Source organism: Micropterus dolomieu, linkage group LG23 (assembly GCF_021292245.1).
Source record: "Micropterus dolomieu isolate WLL.071019.BEF.003 ecotype Adirondacks linkage group LG23, ASM2129224v1, whole genome shotgun sequence".
In the NCBI taxonomy this organism is placed as follows: domain Eukaryota; kingdom Metazoa; phylum Chordata; class Actinopteri; order Centrarchiformes; family Centrarchidae; genus Micropterus; species Micropterus dolomieu.
The window spans coordinates 26,801,183-26,820,101 of NC_060172.1; the positions used below are offsets into that span (position 1 = coordinate 26,801,183).

Here is an 18,919-nt window from a genome sequence, read left to right on the forward strand (position 1 = left end):
CGTAGTGAAATATTAGGAGTTAAAAATGAGATAGCACAGTTACATAAACATTTTCAGTGATTTCTGTACCTCACCAGATAGTAGACTGAATCACATGGATAACAAAGTAAATGTTATTATTTTATTTTAATTCCTTGCACAAGTACCTTGCGCCAAGTGCATGTTACTATAAAACTATGCAAACAAAATGAAACCCTTAATCAAAAGACAATATGCAATGTATTATTACACTTGGTACAGTAAAGTTTAGATAAGCCACATTAATTACACAAAGAGGTTGAACATATTTAAACTTAAAATTATAATAAGATTTTGTCAAGAATAGACAAGTGAATGACGTAAGCTATGCAAAGATTCTAACTATACGGATATTGATCGCACTCATGAACAGTATGACAGTGATGATTGTGTGGATAATACAGTGTTGAGTGTTGTTATTGTGCTGCCCTCCAGAGCGCCCGACCTTTGTGAAGCGACCCAGCAGTGTGGTGGTGTTGGCAGATGAGAGCGTGGAGTTCCACTGTGTGGTTCAAGGAGACCCTGTTCCCACTGTCCGCTGGAGGAAAGATGATTCTGACCTGCCTAAGGGCAGGTAATGCACAGAGGCCCTCTATACACATTAATTTACCATGCAAACATGGTGTTTCAGCATTTTCTTTCATCCCTTGATTATGTGTGTCTGTCCTGCTTACAGATTTGAAATCCTAGAGGACCATACCTTGATTGTTCGCCAAGTGACCTCTTCAGATGAGGGCTCCTATACATGTGTGGTGGAAAACATGGTTGGAAAGTCTGAAGCATCCGCCACGCTCACTGTACACGGTCAGTACAACCCTCGCATGTGATGTCCTCTAACCGCAGCACCACCTTCTCTTCTATATACAATTCACACACTTTTTTTTTCAGAGCCTCAGATTTTCTTTTTCTTGGAAGAAGTATTTGTAAGAGAGCTTCTTCCAGCCTAACTGGAAAACTAATCCCGCCTCGTAGTGTCACAAATTAGCCGGCAGTACAGAGATGCAGAATTATCTCTCTTGTTTTTGCTTGTATTTTTTTTCCTTTTCACTTATGACATGAGGTCAATAGTTTCTACTTCTAAAAAACAAGCAGTTGAGGACATTGCAACAGATTGTTTACAGAACGTTTCATAGTAATGTCCTGTATAAACTGGGGAAAGCATGCAAAGTAAATGTTTACATGTCCGCAGAAAATGGATTGATTTTGTCTGAGCCGTCCTGCCACAATGACACCCTTTAGTCCAAGTCAGTGGCAGAAATGAGCAGTAAAGACGCCTCTCAAAATTGCACACACAGACCCATATATATACACATAAACACGTACACGCACGGCCGTGGCACAGTAGGTGACACAGACTGAGGACAGTAGGACTTAATTAAAGATAAGGCAGGGCTGGTTGCATGCTGGGAAATGACATAATTCCCATTATATTGTCTTCCTCTCCCTCCAAAAACCTGAGAAAACGAGCTTCAAGGGGGACCTGAATTTGGGCAGTGAATGGAGAAGGGTGGGAATAACTGGCAGATGAGTAGCAGTTGTATTAAGGGAGGAAACAGACATGCTCAATCATAGCTATAGTCTTAACCACAGAATTATTTTTATTGACCTAGAACATTTGGCTGGTATTAAACAGTTGCCATTTGAAACAGATGTAGCAGACCAAGGAGCTTACTCATTGTAAGTTTTGGAGTCCCAAGTACGAGATGAAATTGCTGTTCAGAGTTGCACTCATTAAAATGATCGCTATTGTTTCAGACAGTAACTTGGGAGAAACTGTTAGATAAATTATATAAAGTTGCCTATAAATGATACATGTCTTTTCAGACAGGGTGCTTAAATCCAGCTTTCTGCAAAATCATGTGCTTTACTTTTTTAAAGACATTCCTTGAAAAGCTGAACAATAACCGCAGTCATCCTCTCACGGTAGTTCCAAAACTAGCTATAAATTTCACTATAAATCTAGTTTACAGCAGTCAAGATGTACAGTAGTTCCCACCTCAAAATGTGTTGTTGTTTCTGTAGTACATTTAGTAGAGCAGATCCCTCTTCTACCTTCTATCCAGACACAATGCTCCATCCTCACCCCTCACAGGTTTATGTCCTCATTAGGGGATTGTGTCTTTGTCCGAATACGCCTCAAGGCCGGGTGCCTCTGTAACTTAAACCAAGCAATTACATATACTTTTCACACCCCAGAGCCAACAAGTCTGCTGGGTCTAATAGGGGCTAAACAGCATGCCTTGTTCTTGCAAATCAACGTTTTTTGTTGTTGTTTTTTTTATGGCCATTAGAGTTCTGTGCATCTGAAGAAATGTTTGACCGTTCATTCCAAAATTATTATCACATTATCATCATTGTCGGTCAATTTTTCTTCTTTAAAAGAATTTTACTTCTTCAAAATACATAAATGTGTATCATCTCAACGCGAAATCATATTTTTGAAATCACTTTTTTCCCTCTGATATTTGTTTGTAGAAGAATAATAATGTAATAAAATGAATCTTCTCACAGACAGCAGGTTTGGGAAGACTTATTATAGAAAGAAAAGGAAATCAAACAAATAGAAATAGAACATATCATTACCCAAAAGGGAAAAAAAAACTACTGTGTAAGAAATCATGTACTTGCAGATCCATTTTTGCTTGCATCCTATATTACACTCTAATTTTCTTTCATACCAGTTTCATTGTACCAATACTATTGAGTGCATCGTTGCAGTTCCATATGCCTGTGTGTACCTGCGTTACTCATTACACTGCTCTTTTTTGTGTCTTTTCCCCTGTAGTCAATACTGGTAAGTTGTCATCCACCCCTCATCCACCATCAGACAGCAACAGAAAATCATGAGCTCCAGTCATTGTCCTATCTGCACTGTAATTCCATCCACCAATACAGTATGTAATTCATGATATGTGTGGGCAAATGAATGAAAATGTGCTGTTTTTTTTCATTTAAAAGGTAAATAATGACTCAGTCTTATTATTATTATTATTATTATTATTATTATTTATTTTGTATTTATTTTTAGATTATTATTATCATCATTATTTGAGCTTTATTATGCATACTGAGATGTTCTGAAATGGGGAATGATGTAAAATGTGTCCGGCTGCCAGGTAATTAAGGGTTCTCTTCCTCTGCAGTGCCCCCAGCATTTGCCATACGCCCCAGGAACCAGGTGGTGGCAGTGGGTAGGACGGTCACCTTCCAGTGTGAGGCCACTGGCAACCCACAGCCCGCTATCTTCTGGCAGAGGGAGGGCAGTGAGGTGAGATTGACCCTCAGTCTGTCATCTCACTAAATCACCACTCAGTGCAAATAAAGCATATGAAGGGGTTACTAATTCTGTGATCTTTCTTCTCTCCAGAGTCTCCTGTTCTCTTACCAGCCACCACAGCCCTTTAGCCGTCTGTCTGTCTCCCAGATGGGCAGTTTGACCATTACCGATGTTCAGCGCTCGGATGGCGGCTTCTACAGCTGCCAGGCTCTCAACATCGCTGGCAGCGTTATTACCAAAGCACTGCTGGAGGTCACAGACTGTGAGTAAAAGGAAGGAGTGATGGAGGGCAGATGCGGGGGCTTTTATTCAGCACATTTCTAGACTCAGTGTTTTGCCTTTTGGCTTACAGACTACCTTGCCGCTGCTGTAGTTTTCCTTTGTTGAGCAGGTGTATTAGGCTACAAACTGGTTTTGGTTGCAGACTGTTGAGAGCTACCTCCCTTATAAGTGGGGTAGTTGGCCTTGGTTACTAACTGTCAGGGGACATATTTCAGGAGACGTTGTTCTCATGTTGCGTTCAAAAACCTTTGTATCCTTTGTGTGTAGTGTCTGGCCTTATCTCTCTTACCTCCAAATATATATTTTCCTAACTTGCAAGTGTACAATAAATAATCTATTCTGTGTTCTATTCTAGATATTTGTAAATTAAGACTGCAGGATTGACATATGAAATAGTTGTTTCAATTTACTTTTATATGGATGTCATCCAAATCCTAGGTGATTAAAAAAAATGTTAATTGTTCAAAAAAAAGCAATTTAAATGTGCTTGGAGGCCCACACCAGTAATTATACACCACCAGCAAAGTCTACAAGCTCCCAGTTAAATGACCTATAAGATCATGAACACATGTGTCTAGGTAACATTGTACTGTGCACATATATTAAATTAATGAAGATAATTGCTTCAGGCTCAACAGACGGTTACTGCTTCTACACGGTGAGTTGCTCAGTGTGGCCCTATTAGTTCTAAAGGATAATCTGCTGCTCATACTGGTAATGCGTTCTGCAGCCACCTTAGTGGTGAAATGGGAGGCATCCACTCAGTGAAAAAACTGTTTCAGGTAATGGAAATAAAAATGATGGGGTCATGTTTTATGTAATTTTTTCAGTGGTCTACAGCACTGCACTCTCGCCCGTAGCTGCTTCTCCCTACTTTCCCCTCCCCCAAATTCTCTTTATCCCACCACACTCTTCTCATCCCCATTTGGAGTGGTGCATTTGTATGGAAATAACTGGTCCGCATTACCTCTGGCAGTTTTCAAGGCGCGTTTCCATCACCTTTTTTCTGTTTTTTGGTATTTTGTATTTATTTATTTATCTAGAACCCCTGCCCCCATCCACAGGGTTTTAAAATGTAAGAGAGAAAAAAACAGAGCTCTGTTATCTAAGTAGGATTGTTATTAGTTGGGCTTTGCCGTTGTGATTGGAGCCGGCTCGAGCAGTACCTACTGCCGAATGAACGATTAGTTGCTCTCCGCTGGAGGGGAAAAGTTGATTTCTTTTTCCTCCACTGCCTGCACAGCCACCTTAACCTATTGTTCTCTCTTTACCAATTTCCCTCTCAATATCTTTCACATCTTATCTGTCTTTCATTTTTGGGCAGCATTTCATTTTCATTCTCCCTACTTTCATCTTTCTTACTTTTATTTCTCTCTCATCATAGCTTTGATCTTATGTGAACATCACTTCCCAATTTCCAAGTCCATTATATACTGTTGACAGTGGACTGTTTTTTTGGCATTTTTCCCTTATTCGATAGTGAAAGTAGAGATACAGACAGGAGAATGCAGGAATAGAGAGGAGGGGGATGACACGCAACAAAGGTCACCAACCGGAGAAGGTTATGTGGGATCGTCTTAGCCACTACACCACCAGACTCTCCTACTATTACCTTTCATGAAGATAATTATCCTTTTAATGGACATTTAGTTTAGAAATCCTGTTGCCTTTGTATTTGGCATACAAAGCACATGAGCACGACACCAGAGAATGAGCTCTTTCCGTAACCTCAGTTTAGGCATGCGGGAGACTGCAGTGGACTAAATTTAATCTTAATTTACCCATACTGTACTTATAATGACCACTATGTTACAAACTCAAACAGATTCTTTTAGCTGCCTAAACATGACCACAAAACCTTCAACATGTTTAAACTGGATTGGTTTCTGTAGGCCAACCAAATATATAAATATACATATATATATATATATATATATATATATATATATATATATATATATATGTTTTATATATATATATATAAGCTTTTGTAAAGCTGTTTGTCAATTCAAATGTTTTATTAAATAACTGACTTCATGAATACCTAACAAAAACTACTTATTACTTTATATTTTGTTTTGTTGACTTTGCCATTTGCTGCATTTTTCATTATACTTTATTTTGTAATGTTTCCTGTGTGAATGCATTACATAATCTGCTTGAAACACTAAATAGCCTACACACGTGTTTTAAGTATGCAGTATGTAAAAATGCCACGGGGCAGTCTTTCACTACTTTTTATTTTTATTTTTATTTTTTATTAGCTGGGTCAGACCACCCTCCTCCTGTGATTCGACAGGGTCCACTCAATCAGACTGTGCCTGTGGACAGCACAGTGGTCCTGGGTTGCCAAACAGCTGGCTTTCCACCCCCTACAGTCAACTGGAAGAAGGACGGTGTGGTGGTGTCTCCAGTGGACTCCCGTATGTCCGTAGCAGACACAGGATCACTGGAGATTCGCTATGCTAAGGTAGGCGATGAAGTAACAGCGACCGTACTGAGCCAAGCTAACCCACTAATAACTACCACTGCACTTCCTCTCCTCAGCTGGGAGATACAGGATTCTACACTTGTGTAGCTGCTAGCCCCAATGGAGAGGCATCCTGGACTGCATTCTTGCAGGTGGAGGGTAGGTTACACAAATACAGATGTAGTTGTAAGAATGTACAGCTGAAGCTGTGTACTTTAATGAATTTGTTGGTATCTCTGTGGCAGAGTTTGGAGTTGTTGTTCAGTCCAGTCACCCTGTAGACCCTAACCTGATTCCCAGTGCTCCATCTAAGCCTGAATTGATTGACATCAGCCGTACCTCTGTCACTCTGTCCTGGAAATCAAACCCCAATGCTGGCGCAACACCTACATCTTACCTAATTGAGGCATTCAGGTCAGAAATATGTAGCATGTTTTAACGACTTACTTTATATAAAATCTTTCCAGCTTGATGGAACTTCCCTCTGTGTGTTATCATGTCTTCACCTCTTCCTGCAGTTACACGTTAGGCAGCAGATGGGTGACGGTAGCTGAGCATATAAAGACACAGACCTTTGTCCTGAGGAACCTGAGGCCTGCAACTGTCTACCTCTTTATGGTCAGAGCAGTGAATGCTTATGGCCTCAGTGACCCGAGTCCAATCTCTGACTCTGTCAGAACACAGGGTCAGTGTGTGCTTTTCATTTCTTTTTCTTTTTTTCCTTTTGCTTTACTTCACATTGAACAAATACAATTTAAACTGTAGAAAAAACACATGGTTATTTCATTTCAAAAGAATGCATCATTGTTGCAATTTCCTTCTTTCCTTTCCTTTGTACCAACAGACAGCACCTCCACCATGCAGGGAGTGGATCACCGTCACATCCAGAGGGAGCTGGGAGATGTGGTTATCCACCTGCACACACCAACCGTCATTTCATCTTCTGCTGTCAGGGTGCAGTGGATGGTAAGGGGACCATGTTAACTGTCCTGCACAAATTTTCTTGCTATCTTTGCTCTGTGTCAGAATTAGGGTAAATATGGGAAAAGGTCAAATGTGCAATGTTTCCAGTAAATGCAAACACATACTGTACGTCAAAAATATGCTATAAAAGCTGAGGGGTTATGAATAACAAAAACATCTAGACTGTCTGTGCTGACAGAGTTTTTATTAGAGATTATCTACGAGAAGACTTATACTCCCTGAAATGTTGTCCCTGAATTGTGCTTAGTTCTAAACACATTCATTAATAAATAAATAAATTCATAAATTAATTTGTGTGGGTGTGTGTGTGTATGTGTGTGTGTGTTTGGATATGTGTATGCCTCCACAGAAATCTTTTGAGGCATCCCTTGTCATAATTGTGTGGTTTAAATGGAAAATGCTTAGTCCTCTCCTGGCATGATTTTATCTAGAGCCATGCTGAGGGGAAACTATTAATGATCTCATATTGTGGTTTACAGTAAAAATGTACCAATATGAGGAAACATTAATCTGTATCACCCTAAAGGCAGAGGGAATTAACTGAGATTTTACAGATCATTCCTGCAGGATACTCACTCTAACACAATAAGAGGCTCTAACTTCCTAGAAGTGTGTTGTTTTAACTCACATGCAGAAATTATTTTGAACCGCAGACTTCAGTTACAGTACAGTAATAAAAACTACACATCTCTTTGATTTAACCCAGATGTTTAGCTGCTCGTGATCAGAAGGGGTCTTACTGTGACATTTATGCAGCGTGCTTTATCCCTGCGTGTCCACTAGGTTGAGCAGCAGTCCCCATACATCCAGGGTTACAAGGTGCTTTACAGGGCGTCCGCTGAGCACGGCCAGCCAGAGGGGCAGTGGAGTGTCCAGGATGTACGCGCCCCACGGGTGGACGGGGTTGTGATCGGTCAGCTGAAGAGAGGCTCAATCTACGAGTTCAAAGTGCGCCCCTTCTTTGATGAGTTCCAGGGAGCTGACAGTGAGGTGAAGGTGGTCAGGACTTTGGAAGAAGGTGACTTTTGTTCTACAGTATAAAATGTATCTATAAATAGCTGCCTAGCATTGAATAATATTGGTGCAACTTGTATTCTTGTCTATATGGATGAAGTCAGGTATTGCTTTTTTTATTGTGTGCAAAGCTATTAGACATGCAGATACAGCATCAGATGAGATTTTGTTTATGTGTGCATGGGTAACTGTATGCTTCATTGTCCTAGCCCCTAGTAGAGCACCCCAGGGCGTTACAGTGACAAAGAGTGATGCCAATGGGACTGCCATCCTTGTTGCTTGGAAACCGCCTCCAGAACGGGAGGAGGCTGGAGTCATTCAAGAGTACAAGGTAAGAAAAAAGAAGTCTCCTGCCCTCTCCTGTGCCCATCCTCTGAGTGTATCCAGTTGTGTCCAATGTAAACGAAATCTTTGTGAGACTGATGATGCCTCTTGTGTTGTCGGATGTGTCCCCCATGACAGATCTGGTGCCTGGGTAATGAGAGTCGCTATCATGTAAACCAGTCGGTCGACGGCTCCACCTTCTCTGTGCTCATTCCCAGTCTGGCACCGGGAATTCGCTACAGTGTAGAGGTTGCGGCTAGCAACGCTGCTGGACCTGGGGTCAAGAGTGACGTCACTTTCTTTCAATTAGGTGAGTGAGGAGTGTTTGTTTGGGAAGGTGGCACAAATCTAGGCCTAAAAACAGTGATAGTATCTGGGGGTGAAAACCTCTGTTTCTTAGCCACCTTTTCACTATACAGTGTTCATAAAGAAATACATAAAGCACAATATTGTGCCTACCCTGTTGTTACTTAGCTTTTCAGATAGTTTTTTAACAATGCTTTGCTGCCATATCAACATTTTTATACACGCTGAAATCTCTAATTATGCTTTCCGCACATTACTGCTGTTGTTTTCATGCACAAATAATGTCTGATTAATTTTCATTCTTCTTTTACTGGTTAGACTCTGCAGGTCAGATGATGGATATCAGTGAGGAAAGAGACACTTTGTCTCAGATCTCAGATGTGGTGAGGCAACCGGCATTTATTGCTGGCATTGGCGCCACCTGCTGGTTGGTCCTCATGATTTTCAGTGTGTGGCTCTACCGTCACCGCAAGAAGAGAAGTGGCCTCAGCAGCACGTACACTGGCATCCGGAAGGGTGTGTGTTTCTCTGTTGTGTGTATATTTAAGAAAGGTTGATAGGTGTATGTATGTTCAAGATGCTGACCATATAGGCCAAGTGTGCACCTGCTTTTGTGGGTACATTTAAAGGTCGTAATGATTGTGGAAGGGATCAAGCCTTGACATGTTGCCACCTTACTAAACAGCAGTCTTCATCTCAGTGGTATTAAAGAATTTGTCCAGAGGCTGATAAGCAGATCACATCAAAGGGTGAAAAATACTCTGGTCTAATCTTCCTCTGACACAAAGACTTCAGTAACAAATTGCAACTATTCAGGCTGTCAAAAGCTGACCTTTAGTCATGTCATTTCCTCAACACAGCACAGTTCTTAGAGGCACAGGCCTGTCAACCTGCCATTACCATGTCTCCTACAAAGTCACTGTTATTTCCCTCTCTCTCTCTCTGGTTGCCTGTCACCCCCATTAACCTACACCTGGACAACAGAGGCAGCAGTAAGGCAGATGACATATGGTTATTTAAATGATTGTGCACCTCAATTTTTCACATGAAGAGATGTCCATCACAAAGCAGAGCGTATATGCATAGACAATACAAAACCTCATAGTGTGAATAACTAAGCCTATAGCTTCTGTAATATTGAAGTTAATTGAAATGATTTCAGTTCTTACTCCCCTTCGCTGTCTTTGTCTGTCCCACCAGTGCCGTCATTCACCTTTACACCTACAGGTATGTAAAGTACGATTGATCTACATTTAGCATATTTGGCAAGTAAATTGTTAAACATTAATATATTTTAATTATTTTAAACATCCCGAAGATGAAATTGCATGCCTTCTTTTTGGAGGATTGTTCAGTTCAGTTTTTTATGGTCATTTACATATAGAAATGGAAAAGTATTGAAGCACAACATCATGATTGCACAATGATAAAAGAACATGTAAATTGGATTTCACAAAAATCTCAACATCATATGATACATGATATGAATGAAGTAAAAGATCAAGCTTGAGCTAAAATGGAAATGGTTATTTCACTAAAGTAGAAACTAAAGTAGACTGCACCTATACAGTATATGATTGCAGTACTAGCTAACTATATTTGTTGACTCAAATTGTGGATTTTGATAATCATAATAAAGCAAAAATGAGCTTTTGCATAAATGTTGATTAAGTAAGGGAAATGTAGAATGCATTCCACTGGAGAATTTGTATTTGTTTGATGTTTTACTGGTAGTGGAGGAGAAACAATGTTTCTGAATCAGTTCTCAAGTTATGCTGAAATTGGTAAAGGCACAGGCAATTATTTGTGTTTTCTTCATGCACATTAAACCCTAGAGTCAGACTTTGTGCTCTAACGATGGAGGCATGTGTTGAAATGAGTGTAGACTTGACTTTAGATTTTTGCCTAGAATCTCTACCAGTCTTTCATGGCTTTCCTCTGCTTTTGGCGCATCCTCTTTTTGACAGCTCATCAAGGTTTAATGTTTTTCTGTTTCTCTTTGCAGTCGCATATCAAAGAGGAGAATCTGTGTGCAGTGCTGGCAGGTGAGTGATATTTTTGTTCTTTTGTGTTATAGGAAGACTAACAGGAGAAATGCACTTAAATTGTGGAAACACTAGGGGGAGGTGTCTCCCTGCTCTAGGATGAGCCACATGAATCCTCCCCATGCTCATTCATCAGCGATAAATGAGAACCACAGGTTTTGATTGACAGCACTGTGGTGCTCTTTGTTGCAGACCTGGCCTTCTCAGCATGGGCGAGCCTCTAAACCAGCTGTGGCTGCCAGAAAATTGGCCAAATGCATGTGCCAATCACAAAGACTGTAGCATCAACTGCTGCAATAATGGCAATGGCACCAGTGACAGTAACATGACAACATACAGCCGACCAGGTTTGTGCAAGACTGAGCTCATGTCTGAGATACATGCTGTGAGTCTAATAAAAATGAAACAGCTTCCAGCAATTTTGAAGCTTTGTGACTTGTTGTTCATGTGTTGCATTGTTCATGTTCTCCTCAGCTGATTGCATAGCTAACTATGGAAACCATCCAGAAAACAAACAGGGTGGCTCTGAGACGGCAATTTACAGCGATGTGAACCTCTCCAACAAGCTCAATGATATTAAAACGTTCACCAACTCCAGCTTGTGCTATGCAAGTCCAGGAGGAGATTCAGCAGCCACATATGAACCCATCCCATACGCCACCACACAGCTCATTCAGGCCAGCATTAAAAATAAGGCAGCCACCAGTGGCACTATAGCAGAGCCTCTGGACATGCCCTGCTGGAAACAGCCTCCCAACCCTCCTCCAATACCAAAGGAGATGGCAGCACAGATGCAGTACAACATAATGGAGCAAAACATAAATAAAGGTAAAGTAGGGTTACACTTGATTTGCTTTACAACATTTATATATATGAAAAAAGAAATGCTGCAAAGTTGCTTGCTTCTTTGTCTTCAGATCATCTGCAAGGAAGTGAAGGAGTGATCCATCCTAAAACAATCCCGTACAACCAGACCCGTGATCACAGCACAGGAGGCTCACACCACAGCTCAGACAGAGGCAGCAACAGCACCTCAGGTAAGGCCAACAGCTGCTCTTTACAGTGGTGAATTTTAATGAGGCAATCAGTCTGTGTTTACCTTGATGTTTTCATTTCATTTCTCAGGGAGTCAAAATCAAAAGAAGGCAACAAGGGCCCCAAAGATCCCAAAACATAATGCAATAATCTGGGGAGAAGCCTTGTCTCCTCCTCACGCTAATGCCTGGGACTGTGAGTATAGCCTGCCCATGGAAAGGAGGTATGTGGCAAAATACACACAGTCGATACACAACATACAATACAAGCTATACATACCTCCTTTGGTTGGTAGTGTCTAAGTGGGGTCTTGAAAGAAATAGCTACGGTAGTGGACTTCAAAATTCCCTAAAATATGCTCCAGTCTGTACCAACTATATTGCTTAATTTGTTCCCGACAGACTATCCAGTGTACAATATCAAATTTGCAATATTACTGAATGTGCCATGTTAAATTACAGCTACTGCATATTGCCTTGCTCCTTAGCATACTGTAGCTCACCAGGTTAAACTGACTGGCAAAAACAATAACATGATGAAGTTATCATACTCACACAAGCATATTTGCATTGGTGGAACTGAGATACAGTATGTTTCACCTGTTTCAATTGAAGTGGGCTCCTGACTGACATGCAAGAATTGAGTAATTTAACCCGTTATATATAAATAAACTACTTATTTCACTCGATATGGAGAAAAATGGATATGGGGATACAACAAAGAGAGAGTGTGTTTGATCATGATCAGTGCAAACTGGACCCTCTGTTAACAGTGACAGACAGATCCATCGGCGTTATAAACGCCTGTCCAGATGCCATCTCTTCCTCTTTATTTCTTCGCAGTTTTAATGCATTAGTTCCTGTTGTTTACTGTGTAGCTGCTGTGGCTGCCATGACATACAGTATGTGTGTCAGTTATCCTGTCCATTCAAATCAATACGAAAAACACGAGTATCTCGCCCCATGTAGTATGACGTCATGGTGACCTTCTGTCAGTGCGTCCCTGTATAGGGAGGCTGGGGGTCAGTTGGCACACTTTTCACTCCCTCGCATATTTCTCTGGCATAATTTATGTTAGAATATTCTAAGCAGCAGCAAACAAAAGGTTAAGGCCTTAGCTTTAAATGTTTATGTAATCAAATGTATTCTAAAATGAGGTGATTTGTGCGGAGACCCTAAGCGGCCATCCATTCAAATTTCAAACGGGGGTTTCATTGTCACTGATTAGCTCAGTTGGTAGAGTGCAGCACTTGCAATCAAAGTGTTGCATGTTTGATCTGCATTTAAAACCATTTTTTATGAAAAGACTGTTTCACATGCTCACAATAAAGCATGTGCTGGACTGTGTGCGTCCTGGCAATAGGTCCATATCCATCAACCTATGGATTTCCCCATCATTCCCAGGCAGAGGAAATTTCTGCGCTTCTCATTAAGGGAAATCCATTTATTGTTACACATTTCCTGACAGCTATTTCGGAACCTTTGAAATAGCCGTTGAGAAATGTGCGATTAGATTGCCCTGAATCTCTTCATAAAAACTTTGTTGAAGATGATAAATAAAAGAAACACAAAAGAAGAAAAAAAATAATTGAAAGCAGGATTTGAACATGTAACCCTATGTTTACCAGTCCTACACTCTACAAAGTGAGCTAACCAGTGACACTCAAAGTGGTTCTGAAAATATCCTAAAGAAACGCACCTGCCGACCCCTGTATTGTTATCTCGAGATCTCAAGAAAATAATCCTGTTATCACTGGAAAACAACATTTGTTATCTCGAGATAATTATTCCGTTATCACAGAAAAGCGGAGTAAAATAAAATATTTGAATGGATGGCTGCTTAGGGCTTTTATAAATTTTGTGATTAAAGTTGTGTTATTTTCTAGTCCTTAAAAAGTCACAGAAACAATAATGTAACAATGTTTGCTTTGTTGACCAAAAATGGTGTCACTGTTTGAGTTTTTAATTAAGGGAATTGTTTGGATTATTATTATTGTTGTTGTTTGGATGCTGAAGGTCACCACTTCACAATTAGAAGTATGTTGTGAACAGTTTACTATGACAACAGTTTTTATATAATTGAAATTAATTACAAAAACAAACAAGCATGTTCTTTTCTCATCAGTTTTGATCCAGAGGGCTGCCCTACTCCACCAGTTAGAGGGGCAGCCTCATCTCCCACTGAAGTGTCCTATAGTCACGCACCTACCACATCACCACAGGCAGACCTGAGAAATGGCCTGCATGATGGAATCGAGCACCTCAGGTAACCAGAGTAAACCTTCCTGACACTGCATTAAACTATTTGTAACTGAAGCTACAATTTTTTGTTGTTGTGACAAGACCACATTTTTAATGCACTTTCCAGCAAACACATCACCAGCCACCCGTGCCCTCTTTCCCCAACACACACCTACAGCTCCATACCCCTCCGCATGGACACTGATGGATTGGAAGAGGATGAGGAGGAGGCAGAGGAGGAGGCAGAGGAGGAGACAGATGCAGAGCTTGCTGAAAGTCACTACAGCCAACACCACAACTGGCAGAAGCACAAACACCAGCTGCACCACCCCTCTCAACACAAGCTGCTCCTCCGTGGGCTGGAGCAGACCCCAGCCTCCAGCACCGGTGATCTGGACAGATCAGTCACAGGGTCCATGGTTAACAGCTGGGGCTCAGCATCTGAGGACAACATCTCATCAGGCAGGTCCAGTGTTGTCAGCACCTCGGAAGGATCCTTCTTTACAGATGGCGATTTTAACCAGGCAGTGGCTTCTTCACGGGATATTGTAGGCCTTCGCATGTGCAGATACCCAGAGGAGTCAGGTGAGAAGGTTTCTGGGGAAGAAAGGTTTTATTTTGTGTTCCAGCGTATTAGCTACACTCGTGTCATGGCTCTAGGCATGGCATCGTTAGGCCGTCATTCACTCCACCACTTTGGTCCAGACTGAGAAATCAAGACAACTACTGTATTGGATTACATTTTTGTATAGACATTCATTGTCCCCAGAGGATGAATCCTACAGGACTGAATTTAGTGATCCCTTGACCTTTCTTGTAGTGCCAACATGAGGTTGAAATTTTTGGATTTGAGTAAATTATCTTGACAACTCCTGGATTAATTGCTGTGAAATTAGATACAGTTAGTCAAGGTCCCTGGAAGATGTATCCTAATGACTTTTTCTGTAGCACCACCATGAGGTTGACATTTATGGTTCTGAGTAAAATATCTCCTCAGCTATCATATGGATTGTTATGAAAATTGATATAGACATTGTATTGTAATAACCTCTGGGATTTCCTGACTTTACATCATGAGGTTAAAATGTCATTGCCTCTGTGACCATGTTTGCCTCTTGATGTTAATATTTAGCTCCACAACACCACTGTGTATATCATCAAATAGCTGATAGCATGGCTATAATATATTTCTCTGCTTTGTTTGATTTCTTTGCACAATGCGATGACTAAAGAGATAAAAGTGTTTCGGAACGTTAATGACTTAAGAGAATGAGAACTCTATGGTAAGTTGGTTTTCCAGGTTTAAATCAAGTGGCAACCCCCAGGACTGAAAAGTGAAGTCAACGCTAAAGTGACAAAAACTGCAGTTCCTCAAATGGCCACTTGAGGTTGGCTCCAGAAGCAAGTCAATTCTCATAGACCGCCATGTTAAAATACCCAACTTTACAGCAGAAATAAACATGTTTACAGGGTGGTACAAAAAAACGGTTTTGGTCTCTTAACTAATTCCCCCCTTCATGACAACTGTACAGGGGGGTGAGGTTTTCTATAACTCACCAGTTTAAATGATATTAAGGCTTAAAGTTATGCATAAGTAAGGGCATTGCCACTTTGAGTGACATGCGGGTGCCCTCTCAGGTGGCTTGCTGCTACGTGGTTCAGCAAGCAGACCTCAGTTATACTGTATATAACATTTTATGTGATCTAAACACTTTTTTTGTTTGTGCAAAATCTGTGTAATAATTTCAGGCCAGCGGCACCAGAGACCCAGCAGCCCCATGTCCACAGACAGCAACATGAGTCCTGCAATAACACATAAAAGACCCAGGAGGCATAAACAGAACCAGTCTGGTCAACATGGCGACCAACCCAAAGATGTCTTCAATGATGGTAGAGATTGAACCAAAAATGAGATTTACCCCTGTTTATCTCCTAGCAGCTTTAACATTTGGATCTCTCTCTGTGCTCTACTTTGTCCCCAGACTCTTGCATGCCTCTGAATTTCTCCAGCCAGATGTCCCATGGTGACTATAAAGTAAGGGGGGCCACGCTGCCTCGGGCGGGCTCTGGAGAGGGCCGTGGTCGAAGAGGCAGCACTGGGACTCACAGGGTCAGGGAGGTTACATCTGAGCAGAGAGAGAGCCAGGACAAGCACAAGTTTCCGCTAGGAGGAAAAGGAAGCAGCAAAAACCGACAGCACTCGGGTACTGGATAGATTTTATTGCACACTTTGGAACTTTTTAATAAGTGATTGAGTGACTATCCGACTAAAATGTGTTCTTTCTTGTCTCTCCTTCAGAATTTGGGGACATCTTTCTGTACAGTCGTCCCTCTTTCCCATCAGGTCAAGCTCAGAGGGAGCCTGATGATACCAGTTCATCCAGTTTTATGACCAAACAGAGAGGACAGGTGGCCCCAACAGGAGAGGTGGAAGAGGTAAGTGAAAATCAAGAATTCAGATATAAAATTATCAGTTAGCTTTAGGTGTAAATGTCTTTCACACAAATATGATATGTATTATGTGTGACATCTATTAGCTGATCATTTAAGTACATTAAATGCAAGGATGGAAAATGACACTATTTTGTTTTCACAGTTCCTGAAAAGCTAAGAAGCAATGAGAGTACAAAAGGAATACCCTACAGTTGCTTCAGATGGAGGACTATGACCTTTATGATATGGAAAAAGACTCTAAAAATACTGCACAATACATGCTATTGTTTTCTACTTCAAACTTCTTATTAGGTGTTGGAAAAAAGAAAAAGTGCTCTCAAGTTTAAGTCTGTGGACTTCAATTGGATGCACTGTTTATCATTTGCTTTTTGGGTGACCAGCTTCCAGGAGCCTGAACTGCTGGCTGCTCAGTAAAGTAAGATGAATGCACATTTGATGGCGGTTGTGAGTGTCTACGCAAATATTGTCCATGATGGCTGCTTGATGCGGTCCATACATGATCTTTGCTTGTCAGTTGTCTTGTTATTTTACTGTAATTGTTATTCAGTCATTACCAGCCATCTTGTAAATTCTTGAAATTGTTTACTGCCACAGAAGTGCTTCAAATTTCAAATTTTATATAACAGTGTTGATGTTTTATAAGTGATGTACATCTTGTATTTGTATTATTTGTTCTACTTTGGTTATAAAAGCACAATCACTTAATTTTATTCTAAGTCATTATTATTATATGAATTTCTGTCTGAAGGACATCAGTCTTTGGGGTCTTGTTAATCATTTCATCAGTTCACTTCAGGCTGAGAAAATGATTGTTGATTGTGATTGTGCATTCAGTTGCGTACATTTGAGCTGCTTTCATTCAGATTTGAACTACGTATCTGTTGTGTGTACTGAGAGAATTGCATGCAGATTCACCTGTAGGATGTTTTACTTATCATTTTGACTGCTTTGTCCTCCCTTTTGGATGATGAAAAGCCTTGTCAAGGACTGGTTCCGTTTATTGTTTTCTCTGCTAAAACCATTTCATTTAGTCCTGTGTCTCCTTGACTTTGGCCATTACTTCTGAAGTAGGGCTGGACAATACACTTAATTTATCAAATTACTGATTATGAATCTGATACTGACCCACTTTCACTCATATAGCAATTTCCAATAGATAAAATTGCCTGACTAAAGTATCAGAAAGCCAGTACAAGAAAGTGAATATTATTAGGCACTAGTGTATTAAGCAAATATACAGTATATTGTTCCTTTATTTGTTATAAATTTACACTGTGCTATTGATGTTGGTGATATTGTCCAGCCCTATACTATAAGTTATTATGGAACAAATATGTCACTTTAACTAGTCTGTTTGAATAAATATTGCTGTTCCGTAAGCTACAACAACAAATGATCTTATAACTCATTCTTTTAACCTAATTCTATATTACCTATCCTCTTTGCAGTTTCAAATGAAAAGCTGATTTTCAACCATGAATAAACGGCAAAAACCAGGGCACGGACCTTGACCTGGATGACTCAACATCCTCACAGTCATATTGCTAAGCAAAGACAAAAAGAAAATGAAAATGATTGTTGTTCCTTTCCCTCATTTCACGTGTGTCTACAAATGTGGTTTAAAGTTGAAACTAAAGCAAAAAGGTCTGATGAGTATTTTGTTTCCTGGTTCTTTTTTTTCCGATTTTGCCTGAAAACACAAAACAGTATAAAACAAAATAGTCACGGAAAACCTATTTAAGTCACTAATCTTTTTTTAGTTCAAGACCTAGAAACGATTAAAGTAACTTATGCACATATAGAACGCTTTAACAACTTTGAGTGGATTTGGTTTAGAAAAAGTAAAAGCATCCAAGACAAAGAATGAGATGTGAATAAACTGTACTCCTTGTGTAGAAGGTTCTTTTACGTAATCCTCCATATTCCAAAAGTCCAGCCATTCTTGAGAATCTTTTAGATTTAATTGGATTTAATTGTTTTTTGCTCCATTATTTATGATTAAAACATCTACAAAGATATTTGTTATGTTATTTGTTATTTATGTTTAATTTAGTTCAGTTCCTGATTTCCAACCGTCACAATGTTTATCCTTCAGTTCATCCCACACGTTAACCATTCCAATTCAGTGGTTAAGAGGTGAGGTGGATGACAAAGACAGGAGAAAGGAAAACTGTGAGAATGCGGTGAGACACGCTGTTTAATTAACCTCACTTATGAACCTGCATCAACAGTGTGTGCTGTTGAAAGGAAGAACGTCGTTCACAAATGTCTTTCAATGTGTGTGAGTATCAGGTTGACTATTCCTGGACTCACACAGTAAGGTGGCGGTGATGCATCATCCACAAATAATTACAGTGATTTTTTAATTATACAGAACTCATAGTGATTAATTAACAAGGTATATCCTGAACCAACTCCAGTCAGCAGTGATAAGTGAGTTGGTACTGTGACCTTCGTGGTCCTTTGTGGT

The 18,919-nt window shown here is 40.3% G+C and overlaps 1 protein-coding gene across 2 annotated transcripts in view; it reads left to right on the forward strand.

Moving 5' to 3' along the window:
• The window catches only part of LOC123962894 (roundabout homolog 1-like), a 77,893-nt gene extending 59,788 nt beyond the window's left edge, over window positions 1-18,105 (forward strand). Inside the window, exons 5-30 of one of the 2 annotated variants that reach the window (XM_046039377.1) lie at window positions 454-592; window positions 695-822; window positions 2,804-2,812; window positions 3,162-3,286; window positions 3,386-3,557; window positions 5,842-6,047; window positions 6,125-6,206; window positions 6,293-6,461; window positions 6,566-6,732; window positions 6,892-7,013; window positions 7,815-8,049; window positions 8,255-8,376; window positions 8,508-8,679; window positions 8,994-9,191; window positions 9,876-9,902; window positions 10,681-10,720; window positions 10,913-11,067; window positions 11,195-11,548; window positions 11,638-11,757; window positions 11,846-11,978; window positions 13,880-14,020; window positions 14,174-14,580; window positions 15,745-15,885; window positions 15,978-16,199; window positions 16,295-16,431; window positions 16,592-18,105. In XM_046039377.1, the coding sequence (XP_045895333.1) occupies window positions 454-592; window positions 695-822; window positions 2,804-2,812; window positions 3,162-3,286; window positions 3,386-3,557; window positions 5,842-6,047; window positions 6,125-6,206; window positions 6,293-6,461; window positions 6,566-6,732; window positions 6,892-7,013; window positions 7,815-8,049; window positions 8,255-8,376; window positions 8,508-8,679; window positions 8,994-9,191; window positions 9,876-9,902; window positions 10,681-10,720; window positions 10,913-11,067; window positions 11,195-11,548; window positions 11,638-11,757; window positions 11,846-11,978; window positions 13,880-14,020; window positions 14,174-14,580; window positions 15,745-15,885; window positions 15,978-16,199; window positions 16,295-16,431; window positions 16,592-16,606 (3,938 nt within the window). In that variant the 3' untranslated portion in view covers window positions 16,607-18,105. Of the gene's footprint in view, window positions 1-453; window positions 593-694; window positions 823-2,803; window positions 2,813-3,161; window positions 3,287-3,385; window positions 3,558-5,841; window positions 6,048-6,124; window positions 6,207-6,292; window positions 6,462-6,565; window positions 6,733-6,891; window positions 7,014-7,814; window positions 8,050-8,254; window positions 8,377-8,507; window positions 8,680-8,993; window positions 9,192-9,875; window positions 9,903-10,680; window positions 10,721-10,912; window positions 11,068-11,194; window positions 11,549-11,637; window positions 11,758-11,845; window positions 11,979-13,879; window positions 14,021-14,122; window positions 14,581-15,744; window positions 15,886-15,977; window positions 16,200-16,294; window positions 16,432-16,591 lie in introns of both variants that reach the window. The other variant, XM_046039376.1, reaches the window with a different exon arrangement.
• The last annotated feature ends 814 nt before the right edge of the window (window positions 18,106-18,919 follow it).